This window comes from Kogia breviceps, chromosome 10 (assembly GCF_026419965.1).
Source record: "Kogia breviceps isolate mKogBre1 chromosome 10, mKogBre1 haplotype 1, whole genome shotgun sequence".
NCBI lineage: Eukaryota > Metazoa > Chordata > Mammalia > Artiodactyla > Physeteridae > Kogia > Kogia breviceps.
Window position 1 is genome coordinate 67,610,340 of NC_081319.1, and position 14,711 is coordinate 67,625,050.

At 44.8% G+C, this 14,711-nt stretch overlaps 1 protein-coding gene across 1 annotated transcript; it reads right to left on the bottom strand.

Moving 5' to 3' along the window:
* Positions 1-8,908: 8,908 nt before the first annotated feature.
* Positions 8,909-14,384, bottom strand: LOC131764047 (HLA class II histocompatibility antigen, DO alpha chain-like). The gene is made up of 5 exons (XM_059076944.2): positions 14,225-14,384; positions 12,830-13,078; positions 12,100-12,381; positions 11,876-12,011; positions 8,909-11,650 (listed from the first exon to the last, which is right to left on the bottom strand). Exons 1-5 carry the CDS (start codon positions 14,304-14,306, stop codon positions 11,647-11,649), a joined length of 753 nt encoding a protein of 250 aa, XP_058932927.1. The 5' UTR covers positions 14,307-14,384; the 3' UTR covers positions 8,909-11,646.
* Positions 14,385-14,711: the final 327 nt, after the last annotated feature.

A 14,711-nucleotide genomic window follows, 5' to 3' on the forward strand; every position in this document is an offset into this window, starting at 1 on the left:
TCTCTATGTCTTCCTTGGTGAAATGTCTATTTAGGTCTTCCACCCATTTTTTAACTGGATTGCTTGCTTTTTTGATATTGAGCTCCATGTGCTGTTTGTATATTTTGGAGATTAATCCTTTGTTGTTTCATTTGCAAATATTTTCTCCCATTCTGAGGTTTTTTTTGTCTTGTTTATGGTTTCCTTTGTTGTGCAAAAGTTTTTAAGTTTAATTAAGTCCCATTTGTTTATTTTTGTTTTTATTTCCATTACTCTAGGAGGTGGATCAAAAAAGTTCTTGCTGTGGTTTATGTCAAAGAGTGTTTTCCTCTAAGAGTTTTATAGTGTCTGATCTTACATTTAAGTCTTTAATCCATCTGGAGTTTATTTTCGTGTATGGTGTTAGGTAGTGTTCTAATTTCATTCTTTTAAATGTAGTTGTCTAGTTTTCCCAGCACAACTTATTGAAGAGTCTGTCTTTTCTCCATTGTATGTTCTTTCCTCCTTTGTCATAAATTAGGTGCCCATATGAACATGGGTTTATCTTTGGGCATTCTAACCTGTACCGGTGTTCTATATTTCTGTTTTTGCACCAGTACCATACTGTCTTGATTACTGTAGCTTTGTGACATAGTTTGAAGTCAGGGAGCCTGATTCCTCCAGCTCCGTTTTTCTTTCTCAAGATTGCTTTGGCTATTCGGGATCTTTTGTGTTTCCATACGAACTGTAAAATTTTTTGTTCTAATTCTGTGAAGAATGCCATTAGTAGTTTGATAGGGATTGAATCTGTAGATTGCTTTGGGTAGTATAGTCATTTTCACAATATTGATTCTTCCAATCCAAGAACATGGTATATTTCTCCATCTGTTTATGTCATCTTTGATTTCTTTCATCAGTGTTTTATAGTTTTCTGAGTACAAGTCTTTCGCCTCCTTAGGCAGGTTTATCCCTAGGTATTTTATTCTTTTTGTTGCAGTGGTAAATGGGAGTGTTTCCTTAATTTCTCTTTCTGAGTTTTCATTGTTGGTGTATAGGAATGCCAGAGATTTCTGTGAATTTTGTATCCTGCAGCCTTACCAAATTCATTGATTAGTTCTAGTAGTTTTCTGGTGACATCTTTAGGATTTTCTATGTATAGTGTCATGTTATCGGCAAACAGTGACAGTTTTATTTCTTTTCTGATTTGGATTCCTTTTATTTCTTTTTCTTCTCTGCTGTGGCTAGGACTTGCAAAACTATGTTGAATTAGAGTGGCAAGAGTGGACATCCTTGTCTTGTTCCTGATCTTAGCGGAAATACTTTCAGTTTTTCACCATTGAGTATGACGCTTGCTGTGGGTTTGTCAAATATGGCCTTTATTATGTTGAGGTAGGTTCTCTCATGCCCATTTTCTGGAGAGTTTTTATCATAAATTGGTGTTGAATTTTGTCAAAAGTTTTTCTGCATCTATTGAGATGATCATATGGGTTTTATTCCTTAATTTGTTAATGTGGTGTATCACATTGATTGATTTGAGCATATTGAAGAATCCTTGCATCGCTGGGATAAATCCCACTTGATCATGGTGTATGATCCTTTTAATGTGCTGTTGGATTCTGTTTGCTAGTATTTTCAGTATTTTTGCATATATGTTCATCAGTGATATTGGTCTATAATTTTCCTTTTTGTGTGATTATTTTTCAGGTTTTGGTATCAGGGTGATGGTGGCTTCATAGAATGAATTTGGGAGTGCTTCTCCCTCTGCAATTTTTTGGAAGAGTTTGAGAAGGATCGGTGTTAGCTCTTCTCTAAATGTTTGATAGAATTTGTCTGTGAAGCCATCTGGTCCTGGACTTTTGTTTGTTGGAAGGCTTTTTTTTTTTTTTTTTTTTCCGGTACGCAGGCCTCTCACTGTTGCGGCCCCTCCCGTTGCGGAGCACAGGCTCCGGAGGCGCAGGCTCAGCGGCCATGGCTCACGGGCCCAGCCGCTCCGCGGCATGTGGGATCTTCCCAGACCGGGGCACGAACCCGTGTCCCCTGCATCGGCAGGCGGACTCTCAGCCACTGCGCCACCAGGGAAGCCCAATGTTGGAAGGCTTTTAATTATGGTTTCAATTCCATTACTTGTGACAGGTCTGTTTATATTTTCTAATTCTTCCTGGTTCAGTCTTGGGAAATTGTACCTTTCCAAGAATTTGTTCATTTCTTTGTGGTTGTCCATTTTATTGGCATCTAGTTGTTTGTAGTAGTCTCTTATAATCCTTTGTATTTCTGCAGTGTCAGCTGTGATTTCTCCTTTTTCATTTCTAATTTTATTGATTTGTGGCCTCTCCCATTTTTTCTTGATGAGTCTGGCTAAGGGTTTATCAATTCTGTTTATCTTCTCAAAGAACCAGCTTTTAGTTTTATTGATCTTTGCTATTGTTTTCTTCATTTCTATTTCATTTATTTCTGCTCTGATTTTTATGATTTATTTCCTTCTACTGACTTTAGGTTTTCTTTGTTCTTCTGTCTCTAGTTTTTTTAAGTGTAGGGTTAGATTGTTTATTTGAGATTTTTCTTGTTTCTTGAGGTGAGATTGTATTGGTATAAACTTCCCTCTTAGAACTGCTTTTGCTGTCTCACATAGGTTTGGGGACGTCGTGTTTTCGTTGTCATTTGTTTCCATGTATTTTTAAATTTCTTCTTTGATTTCTTCAGTTATCTCTTGGTTATTTAGTAGCACACCGTTTAGCCTCCATGTATTTGTGTTTTTTACGGTTTTTTTTTCCTGTAATTGATTTCCAGTCTCATAGTGTTGTGGCCAGAAAGAATGCTTGATACAATTTCAATTTTCTTAAAATTACCAAGGCTTGATTTATGACCCAAGATGTGATATGTCCTGGAGAAAGTTCCATATGCACTTGAGAAGAAAGTGTATTTTGCCACTTTGGGGTGAAATGTTCTATAAATATCAATTAGATCTATCTGCTCTATTGAGTCATTTAGAGCTTGTGTTTCCTTATTTATTTTCTGTTTGGATGATCTGTCCATTGGTGTAAGTGGGGTGTTAAAGCCCCCTACTATTATTGTGTTACTGTCAATTTCTCCTTTCATGGTTGTTAGCATTTGCCTTATGTATTAAGGTGTTCCTATGTTGGGTGCATAAACATTTAGAATTGTTTTATCTTCTTCTTGAATTGATCCTTTGATCATTATGTAGTGTCCCTCTTTATCTCTTTAACAGTCTTTATTTTAAAGTCTATTTTATCTGCTACAAGTAGTGCTACTCCAGCTTTCTTCTGATTTCCATTTGCATGGAATATCTTTTTCCATCCCTTCACTTTCAGTCTGTATGTGTCCCTAGGTCTGAAGTGGGTCTCTTTTTATTTATTTATTTATTTATTTTGCGTTATGCAGGCCTCTCACTGTTGTGGCCTCTCCCTCTGCAGAGCAACAGGCACTGGACACGCAGGCTCAGCTGCCATGGCTTACAGGCCTAGCCGCTCTGCAGCATGTGGGATCTTCCCGGACTGGGGCACGAACCCACGTCCCCTGCATCGTCAGGCGGACTCTCAACCACTGCGCCACCAGGGAAGCCCTGAAGTGGGTCTCTTGTAGACAGCATATATATGGGTCTTGTTTTTGTATCCATTCAGCCAGTCTGTGTCTTTTGGTTGGGGCATTTAATCCATTTACATTCAAGGTTATTATCGATATGTATGTTCCTATTACCATTTTCTTAATTGTTTTGGGTTTGTTTTTGTGGGTCTTTTTCTTCTCTTGTGTTTCCCGCTTAGAGAAGTTTCTTTAGCATTTGTTGTAAAACTGGTTTGGTGGTGCTGAATTCTCTTAGCTTTTGCTTGTTTGAAAAGCTTTCGACTTCTCCATCAAATCTGAATGAGATCCTTGCTGGGTAGAGTAATCTTGGTTGTAGGTTTTTCTTTCGTCACTTTAAGTATATCTTGCCACTCCCTTCTGGCCTGTAGAGTTTTCACTGAAAAATCAGCTGATAACCTTATAAGGATTCCTTTGTACGTTATTTTTTGTTTTTCCCTTGCTGCTTTTAATACTTTTTCTTTGAATTTAATTTTTGTTAGTTTGATTAATATGTGTCTTGGAGTGTTTTTCCTAAGGTTTACCCTGTATGGGAGTCTCTGTGCTTCCTGGACTTGGGTGACTATTTCCTTTCACATGTTAGGGAAATTTTCAACTATAATCTCTTCAAATATTTTCTTAGACCCTTTCTTTTTCACTTCTTTTTCTGGGACCCCTATAATTAGAATGTTGGTGCATTCAGTGTTGTCCCAGAGGTCTCTGAGGTTGTCTTCAATTCTTCTCATTCTGTTTTCTTTATTCTGCTCCTTGGCAGTTACTTTCACCATTTTGTCTTCCAGCTCATTTATTCATTCTTCTGCCACCAGATTCCTTCTGGTGTATTTTTCATCTCAGTTATTATGTTGTTCTTCTCTGTTTGTTCTTTAGTTCTTCTAGATCTTTGTTAAACATTTCTTGTATTTTCCCAATCCATGCCTCCATTCTATTTCTGAGATTCTGGATCATTTTTACTATCATTTCTCTGAATTCTTTTTCAGGTATATTGTCTATTTCTTCTTCATTTATTTGATCTTGTAGGTTGTACCTTGCTCCTTCATCTGTGATATATTTTTTTGCTGTCTCTTTTTCTTTTTTTTTTTTTAATGAGTGGGATTGTGTTCCTGTCTTACTGGTTGTTTGGCCTGAGGCTTCCAACACTGGAGTTTGTAGGCTGTTGGGTAGAACTTGGTCTTGGTGCTGAGATGAGGAACTCCATGAGACCTCACTCTGATGAATATTCCCTAGGGTCTGAGGTTCTCTGTTAGTCCAGTGTTTGGACTTGGAGATCCCACCACAGGAGCTTCCGCCCAGCCCCAGGCTCGTGAACCAAGATCCCGCAAGCCACCTGGGGCAGCAAAAAAAAAAAACGGTGCGGGGGGGGGGGGGGGGAGGCCTTGGCTGTGGAGGGCAGGGCCAAGCAAGGGTGAGGTTTGGGTGTTGCTCGGGGCCAATGCTCAGGACCCACAGGGATGGAAAAGGCCCTGGGGGCTGTGGGGGTGGGGCTTAGGCTCAAGGAACAGAAGGGGCCCAGGTGTGCCCCCCACCCCTGGTCTCAGAGGGCAGGGGACCTCACTTGGGAGCCCAGCAGGCTTCGTGAGCTCGAATGGGTGGGGCAAACACCCTCCTTTCCTCTCCTGCTCCTCCGATCTGGGATGGCCCCTCCCGTCTGCCTCTCCTCATCTCCCCGGCCTTAGGTGCACCAATCCTGTCTGGCCTCCACTTCTCCTCCCACCTCTGTCCCCCTATGTTCACTTTGGGGTTCCTCCAATCTCCTTGGATGTCAGAGTCCGCCACCAGCAGCTGGCAAGTGCCCTAGTTGTGGGAAGACGCTTATTCTGCATGTTCCCACACCTCCATCTTGACTCCGCCTTTTTTTTTTTTTTTTTTTGCGGTACGCGGGCCTCTCACTGCTGTGGCATCTCCCGTTGCGGAGCACAGGCTCCGGACGCGCAGGCTCAGCGGCCATGGCTCACGGGCCCAGCCGCTCCGCGGCACGTGGGATCTTCCCGGACTGGGGCACGAACCCGCGTCCCCTGCATCGGCAGGCAGACTCTCAACCACTGCGCCACCAGGGAAGCCCAATATTAGGGTTTTAATTCAGCTACTTTTTTCTTTCCTTTTATATGCTAAAATCATGGTTCCCAAATACATTACATCATTCCTGAGTTTCTTTATCCTATAATATATATAAACATAGTTTCAAAATAACAATACAATATTATTACTAATGATAAAACTACTGAATGACTATCAACGTTTTTAGTACTTCTTTTTGTCCTTAGAATATAGTCCACTAAGAATATACAGTACTGTTTTCTAATAGGAGTTAAAATAAGTCTTCTCTCTTGGTTCAGTTGTTTGTTTTAAATGTTAGGGCTTTTTGTTTCATGTTTATAAAAATTGTAAAGCATTTGTATATTTCAAAAGTCTATATTCACTTTTATCCCTGTTGCCTCAAACGCATTCCCTCAACTCTGCTCTTCCCCCCTACCATTTTTTTTAACAATTTCTGGTTTATCTTTTCAGTGTAGCTTTCTGCAAACATATATCTTCCCTCTTTCTTATCCCAAGATAGCACACAGTATGTACATTCTTCTGTATCTTGCATTTTTTCACTACATCATAGGGATTCCTCCATATCAGCTTAAAGAGATCTTCCTCATTCTTTCTAACAGCTTAATGTTTCTCCTCCTCATGGATGCACAGTAGCTCTTTCAACTTTTCCATTCTTGTTGGACAAGTTTCCAATCTTTTGCTATTACCAAACATGGCATGTCATTTTTGAAAGGCAGATTGCTATATACTAAAACCTGCATACTTATGTTTGGCATTTCCTTACCCATATTAACATATGTTTTAGGGAAAAAAAAGGTTACTTACATTGATTTGTTTTTAATTAAGTTATTAACATCCTTCAGAACATTTGAGTTCCATGGAACAATTTAGGAAACACCATGGTAGGCGTGCAAACTCATAGCTTTGACAGATGTAAGTGTTTAGTGCTTGGCACATTGGAAGTGCTCAACACCTGAAAGTTAATAGTAATCATAAAAGCAATCATGTCAATAATAGCAGAAAGTTTTTAAATGTTTTCTTTATTTGGGTGTGTCATCAAGGAATTTGAGAGCTGAGCAGACTACATCTTACTCTTTGGTCAGTTACTGAGTAACTGCCATGTTCCAGGCATTACGGTATGACCTTGTACCTGGAGCAGAGCATATACTGCAGGCCTGAGGGAACGAATGAAGGAAAAGTGGCAATCCAACCGAGTCTCAGGAGTGGCCCTGGGGCTCTAGGGATGGGGCAACAGAAAGTCTCCGGGGGGTAGAAATGCCAGGGAGTCTTCTCCTGGGAAGAGGAGGTTTACTCAAATTTGGAGCCTCCACAGGAGGTGGAATCAAACCACAAGACAGAACCAAAACACAGTTAGTGGAAATGACGGAGGTGAGGGGAGAGATGGAGAGAAGGGAGGAAGTGACGTCTCTACATGACGGGTCACTGCCCCGAAGGAGGAAAGAAAGCCTGAGAGGAGGGCCTCTATTCCAGGAGAGATGTCTGTCCACAAAGATAAATGGAGTCTTGTGATCGAGAAGGACTGGAGATGGGTGGTTTATTTAGCAAAGCTGATCAGGGAAGCCTCTGAATTTTTACCACATGTGTTGCGAATGAATGATGAGTTGGAATCCTTGATGTTAAGACCACAGGCAGGAGGATTCTAAGGAAAGAGAGTGTGGCTGTAACTTAATGAAAGAAGGAAGGCCAGAGGTGGGGGGGAGGTTGGAGAGCCTTAGCCACTAAGGAATTGAGAGTCTATCCTAAGTGAAAAAGTCTGAACAAGAGGAGTTGCATGAATGGTTGGGAGAAATAAATCTCGTCAGTAATTCCCAAACCTGGTCATTCTTCTAGCTGGATATAAGAAACAGAAGGTCCAACACAGAGGACAGGTAAATCCTGACAAGGATGGTAAAGGGTGGTCCCAGGATGACAGCTGTCTCACTGAGGGCAACTAGTTAAGATCGAAGCTGACACAAGGTTCTGGGAGTTTTATCTGACAATAAAATGGACAGAATACCCAGGGTAGCTGATTGTATTGTGAGGAAATTTGTGATTCATTAATGATAGGTACCAAGAAAACCAAGCAAAGAGAAAACAGGTCGATTATTCATCCCAGGGAAAACATAAAGTTGTCTAGGAAAGGAAGAGCAAGCATGGTTTACTCTGTAGTTTGGCTATGAATACCCTTCACAAGATCATAATAATATAAACACTGAACACCAACCTAGCCAAAGTTACAACTATATTAGAGTAAGGGGTGCATGTGTATGGTGTGAGGATGAAAAAAATTAAATCCTCTTCTTCCATAGCAGGAAGTAAAGAGAAAAGGCCTGAGGCTGAAAAATCAAAATATAGCAAAGCAAGAATATTATGTAGAGACAGAAGGTCAGTATCAACAGAATTAGTTAAAAACAGTTGAAAACTTATCAACTCTGGGGACAAGAACATGACAGGAGAAGGGGCTACAGACTGGAATTTTTTTTTTACGGAAATCTGGTAGAACTATTGGATTCTCTAAACTATGAGGACAAAATTACGTTGTTATGCCGTGGAGCGGCTGGGCCCGTGAGCCATGGCCGCTGAGCCTGCGCGTCCGGAGCCTGTGCTCCGCAACGGAAGAGGCCACAACAGTGAGAGGCCGGCCTAACGCAAAAAAAACAAAAAACAAAAAACAAAAAACAAAAAACAAAAAAACAACAACAAAAAAAGTTGTTAAAAATTAAAATTTTAAGAAAGAAAATAGATTGGAAGAGGGCATGTGGATGCAGCCCATGCAGAATCCTCTTTCAGAGAAAGTGACGGGGAGGAGCTTGCAGGGAGTGGGTTATAGGACAGAGAGGAGATTTAATGTTCTCAGTATATGAGAGTGATGATATGTTTATTATCTGTGGAGAGGAAACACTGCAGAGGGGGAGAGTTTGAAAATACAGAAGAGAAGGTGCCTGTCTATTCTAAAAGAGACTGAAAGAAGTCAGATCAAGAATGCAGAACAGGGCTTCTCTGGTGGCTCAGTGGTTAAGAATCCACCTGCCAATGTAGGGGACACGGGCTCGATCCCTGGTCTGGGAAGATCCCACATGCCGCGGAGGAGCTAAGCCCGTGTACAACACAAATACTGAGCCTGCGTTCTAGAGCCCGCGAGCCACAACTACTGAAGCCCGTGTACCACAACTACTGAAGCCTGCGCACCTAGAGGCTGTGCTCCGCAGCAACAGAAGCCACCGCGATAAGCCTGTGCACCGCAACGAAGAGTAACCCCCGCTCGCTGCAACTAGAGAAAGCCCACACACAGCAATGAAGACCCAGCGCAGCCAAAAATAAAAAAATAATAATAAATTTATTTTAAAAACGGAATGCAGACTAGAAGGGAAAAAAATGTGAGTGTGAAGGCAGATACATAAACCTAAAAGATTTGGAATTGCTCCATATTCCTTCCAAATTGTTTCTAGTGATTTCTGGGTAATATATGCATAGTGAAAAAAAGCACACTTCTGGTCAAAAGATGCCACTTTTTTTTCTGAAATATAGTTAATTAACAATGTTGTGTTAATTACTGCTGTACAGCAAAGTGATTCAGTTATACATATATATATATATACATTCTTTTTTTAATATTCTTTTCCATTATGGTTTATCATGGGATATTAAATATAGTTCTCTGTGCTATGCAGTAGGACCTTGTTTACTTATTCTATATATAAGAGTTTACATCTACTAACCCCAAACTCCCACTCCATCCCTTCCCCAACAGCCCCGCCTTGGCAACCACCAGTCTGTTCAAAACAGGACACTTTTATGACTTTATTAAACATTAGGACAGAGATCGGAGAAACACTTTTCCAAGGATGCATCAAGTTTTAAGTAAAAGATCAGCAGAGATCAGGGCACTGTGGGGACAGAAATGTCTTGTGGTGTCTTCTGAGATCTTCTTCTTTCTCTGAGAACGACCCGACTCCTCACCTCAGAGGTGGGTACCAGCCACCACCATGTTTGTACTATGGGATCTTGGTCCCCTGGTCACAGTACATTGGGCTGGGGTGGACACTTTCCCCAAGTTTGGGCAGTCGTTTGTTTTTTCAATAATTTAGAATTGTGACTGGGAGACACAGTCTCTGTGGGCGGCTAGAGCTGAGGTGACATACACACACAGTACCTATAGGGTTGACATGGCAGCTGAAAAGAACAGGCAGTCCATAGGGAGAGAATATGGCTGACATACCGAGGGATCTAGAAAACAAGGACCATGTGGCCCAGAGAGAGAGCAAGAGGGACTGCGCTGGATTCTGCTGGCTCTTCCATTCTGAGTTCTGTTCCTTGCAGGGCCTGGCTCAAACCCACCCTTGGGTTCTGGATACCACTCTTGTGTCTTTATTGTAAATACCCTCTCCTTTTGTCGATAACCATTTTAATAGGGTGACTGTGACTGACAAGCAAAAACCTTGATTAGAACAATCTTCTCTCACTTCCATCCGAGTCCTCTTTTGGCCATCGATTTCCCCTCGTTTATTCTCTCTTGGGAAATCCACAGAGTCCCCATAATCTCTTGGTTTCTCTCTTTTCTGGGACCAAATGATCCCAATTCCAACTCCCATCTTGCCCCTCCTCACCTGTATCTTGCTCAACTTTTTTTTTTTGGCTCTGTGGAACAGCATGTTCCCTGACCAGGGATCGAACCTGTGCCCCCCGCATTAGAAGCACAGAGTTTTAACCACTGGGAAGTCCCTTCCTCAACTTTCATGCCCTAAAAAACCCAGGTTTTCCAGAAAGCCCTCCCGGACTACTCAGACCTCAGGGATCCCCTCTTCCAATGACCTCCAATAGCACCAGATTATGTCCATAGGTCCCCGTTCCCAGCCCACAGCCTGGGTCCAGGATGGCTTCATCGGCACCATCTAGAGCATGTTAAAATATTACAGACTGCCTGTCACCACTCTCCCCAGCCCCGAGATTCTAATTCAGTAGATCTGAGAGAAGCCTGTACTTTTTAAAAGGCTCCCAAGTGACTCTTCTCTGTATTCCGGTTTGAAAACCACCAGTCTGTACCACTCATTTGGTACTTGACATAAACTACTTTGTATAGTTAGTTACCGCTTTGTGTGCATTTTAAATTTTGTTCACAGTAAACTAAAACCTTCCAGGCCACAGATTTAGAGAGCATTCAGGTGGATCTCTCCTAGACGTCCCTCTTACCAGATACCTTGCTGATCTACTCTGCTACCCTCCTACCTGATATGATTGACCCCAGACAGAAGATATGGCCATCCTACCCAAGCCTTGGGCCTCTTTGTCACGCTTGGGACTCTAGGGAATGTAGAAAAAGGAGATGACATTGTAAACCATGGCTGGATACCAATGGCCTCTTCATGACAGAGTAAATCTGGACAAGACTTAAATTTCCATGAACGTTTCCTCTCCTGGTGCCCTGTAGAACTGTCATTGGTTGCAGGGAGTTGCAATGAACAGGATACTCTGCATCCCTTTTGGGGCAAATCTGAATTCAGGATGTTGATTTCATGATGTCCATGTGAAATGGTCCATTCACAAGTGACACGCAGGGGCCCCAAACTGATGAGTCAAAATGGAGCAAGACGTAGCTAGACTGGCCCGGAAGTGATTGTCAACCCCCAGTAGCAGGTGGTCATGTTCAGTAGTCATCCCCAGAAGTCCCCACTTCCAGATCCCAGCATCCGTTACACCCTGAAAGAATTGGCCAAGACCTGGTAAAATGAATACAGTGCAAACACTGTTTAAAATTTTACTGCTGTTAGCCAGGGCTTTGGGTAGAGCAAGAAAGTGTGTATGTGTCTGTGTGTGTGTGTGTGTATCTGTGTGTGTGTGTTTTGGGAATGGGAAAGGGAACTCCTTGGTGCCCCACAAGTCCCTGCCATGAGTACGGGAGCCAAAAAGGAGGAGACCTATAGGACAGAGGTTGATCCCATTCAAAGTCAGCACGGTGGGGACGAAGGTAGTAGACTGGCACTGAGCATTCAAGGGCCGTCAGACACTTGCCAGGAAGCCGTAGGGCGTCTCCCCTACCTGTTTCTCTCAGAAGGGCCATTACCTAAAGTAACAAAAACCATATGACCAATGTTGTCCCAGCTCACACTTCTGGGATCCCATCTCTGCCCACCTCCCCCAAACCTGACACCCTCGCCTCACCTCTGCTCTTCTATTCCTACCATTCGTCCCTGACCCCACCCCTCCCCACAGGATCTCTCATCCGCCACCCTCGTCCCGTGCAGAGTCATCTGCTTTCCTCCCCACCAGACTCGCGGGTCCTGCGCACCTGGGGGTGCTGGACAGGCACGTGCCTGTGATGATGAGGGTGACGCCCACGAGGAAGCCGGCCAGGCCCAGGGCCAGGCCGAGGATGCAGACCAGGGTCTCTGTGGTGTCAGGCAGCAGGGTAGGCACCTGGGGCTCTGGGAGAGAAAGGGAGGGTCAGGGGGTCGGGCAAAGGTGAAGGACACACGGGTGTGAGAAGGCGGGCCTGGGGAGGGGGCCTCGTACCCCAGTGCTTAAAGAGCGGCTTGTCCAGGCCCCAGTGTTCCACCTTGCAGTCATAGAAGTCGTCCACCGAGGGCACGAAGGGCAAGTAGTGGAACTTCCGGAACAGGTGGTCGGGCTGGGCATAGAAGCTGGTCTGGGTCACCCCCTCGGTGATGGTCTGACCGTTGCGCAGCCAGGTGATATTGATGACAGGGGGGAAGATGTCCTCCACGACGCAGATGAGGGTGTTGGGCTGGCCCAGCTCCACGTGAGACTTGGGCAGCACAGTCACTCTTGGGGGCACTAGGAGGAACCAGGCCCTGAATCCCACAGGCTCAGCCCTCCAGCTGGGCCTTATCAGGGCTGGGATTGAAGGGTGTTTCCTCCTAGTAGCTTTCCGAGGGCAGGGAATGGTCTAGGATGGTGACACCAGAACAGAAGCAGGGGGACAGAGAGATGAGAGATTGTGGAGGGCAGATGGGGCCCCAGGGGGTCCTGGATCTGCCAGGTCCCTGGTGGGGAGTCCAACGGGAGGGGTCATTTCTCAAGAGGAAGAGGTTGCTGAAGGAATCTGAGAAGATCTAGCACCTCCTGGGAAGGAAAGGGCCTGAGCACAGCAGTCTCAGATTCCCAGAGTGGAGCCCAGGAGTCAATAGAGGCCTGTGAGGTGGGGGGGTGGGGGAGGCTTCTCTGGGCCTCCCCTGCCTGCCAGGGGCTTGGTGGAGGGGGGCATAGAGGAAAGGCCCGGTACCGTTGGCAGCTCTGGTACGGTTCGAGCGCTCCACCAAGACGTCCAGATGCGCTTTGATCATCGTGATACTGGCCAGCCCACTCTGCGGGTCAAAGTAGGCAAAGTTGCCAAATTCAGGCAGACGCCACACAGCCTCCCTCTTCTTCAGGTCCACAGAGAACAGCTGCTCTCCATCGAAATCGTAGGTGAACTGACCCGAGCCATCATAGGACTGGTAGAAGGCTGGTCCGTAGGAGCCCATGTGGTCAGCTGTATTGGGTGAGTTCAGGGTTGGGGGAGAAGAGAAAAGGTATCAATCTCATCCATCAGATGTGATGTATTGAGTCTCTGAGCTGTGCCCCATCCTTGGTTCTGTGTGGGGGCAGAGTCCCGTTCTGATGCGGAGCCGGTCCTTGGAGACTAGAAGGGTTGTCGAGGGACGGAAGGGAGAGGATGGAGTGAATGGGCCAGCACAGAGGCATGGGTGCAGCCTGGCATACCGGGTTGGGAAGAAGAGAGGTTGTCTAGACTCAGGCTTGGGATCCCCAGAGTTAAATCTTGCTCTGATGGTCTGCCTCAGCTGTGCTACCAGGTCCTGTGTGTGAGATGAGGGGTGAGTAGGGGTGGAATGAGGAGAAGATAAGTAAGGTAAAGGGCATCCATGGAGCTTTGGGCACAGAGATGCAGTGTAAGTGGATGTGAGGGAAAACAGGTGATAGTTGGCAGGAGTAAGAATTAAGATTTGTGACCAGAGACTGAAGGGATAGAAAAAGGCAACCCAAGGTATTGCAAAGAGCAGTGGAAAAGGAGTCAGAAGTTCAGGGTTCATGTCCCAGCTCTTCTGTCTCAGAGCATTATGATCAAATGTGCCTCTTCCCAGGACTGAAGCTCAGTTTTCTAGAAATTGGGAGTTAGGTGTTCGTTGATAAGATGCCTTTATAAGTCTATGAAATTATGTGTGCAATGATCGTGAGAAACCACCATGTGCCCAGCACGATACCAGGCCCCAAGGAAACACAGACAAACCGGCTGGGGACCCCGCACATAAGGAACTCAAGTCTAGAGCAGGATAAAGACAGATAAACAGCTACCTATTGACCTGGTGATAAATACAGCAATAGAAAATGGGCTCGCCCCAAGCCAGGAAGTGGTACAGAAATCAGGATGCTGGGCAGCAGTAGGACGGAGGTTTGGGTCTCAGAGAGGAGGGAAGAATGAGGAGGCACCTCAATGTGATGCTGGGCTGAGCTGCACCTGTATTTTAGGTCCAGGACAGATCTGATAGAGGTGAGAGGGATGCGGGTAACAGAAGTTGCCCATAAACCAGAGGAAAGGAACGGTTCACTCTCTGTACCATCTGGCATGTAACCCCACACCCTTAATCTCCTCCCCTCACCCAGCACCCTCTGCACTCACCCTTGATGGTCCCAGCTTCCGGGGGGCTCAGGAGAGTCATCAAGGTGTGGAGTCCCAGGACCAGCCCCCCACTAAGGACCATTGTCCCCTGGTGCTTTAACCAAATAAGTCCCAGTCGGTGTGGGGGGTAAAGGAAGAGGGGGAAGGTAAAGAGGAAGAAACAGATTATAGGATGGGGGAGCCCCCTGCTGTATTCAGCCAATCAGAGAAATTCTCTGAGTTAGTGTAGCTGTTGCTGGAGAAAGAAGTAGAGAAAAGAGCCTGGGTGAGAAGATGGAAGAATTCATTGGGCCCGCGAGCACCAGGGAGGCTTGGTCCACAGGAAGTCAAAGGGATGGGAGGGGCTTAGATTAACTGTTTCTACATCCTCCAAGAAGGGATCCTGTGAAGGGAGAGAAGAGGCCATCAGAGCACCGCACAGCTGAGCTCAACAAATCCTCTATCTTAATCCATGGTGTAGGGACTCCTACTCGTCCTATAAGTTTCT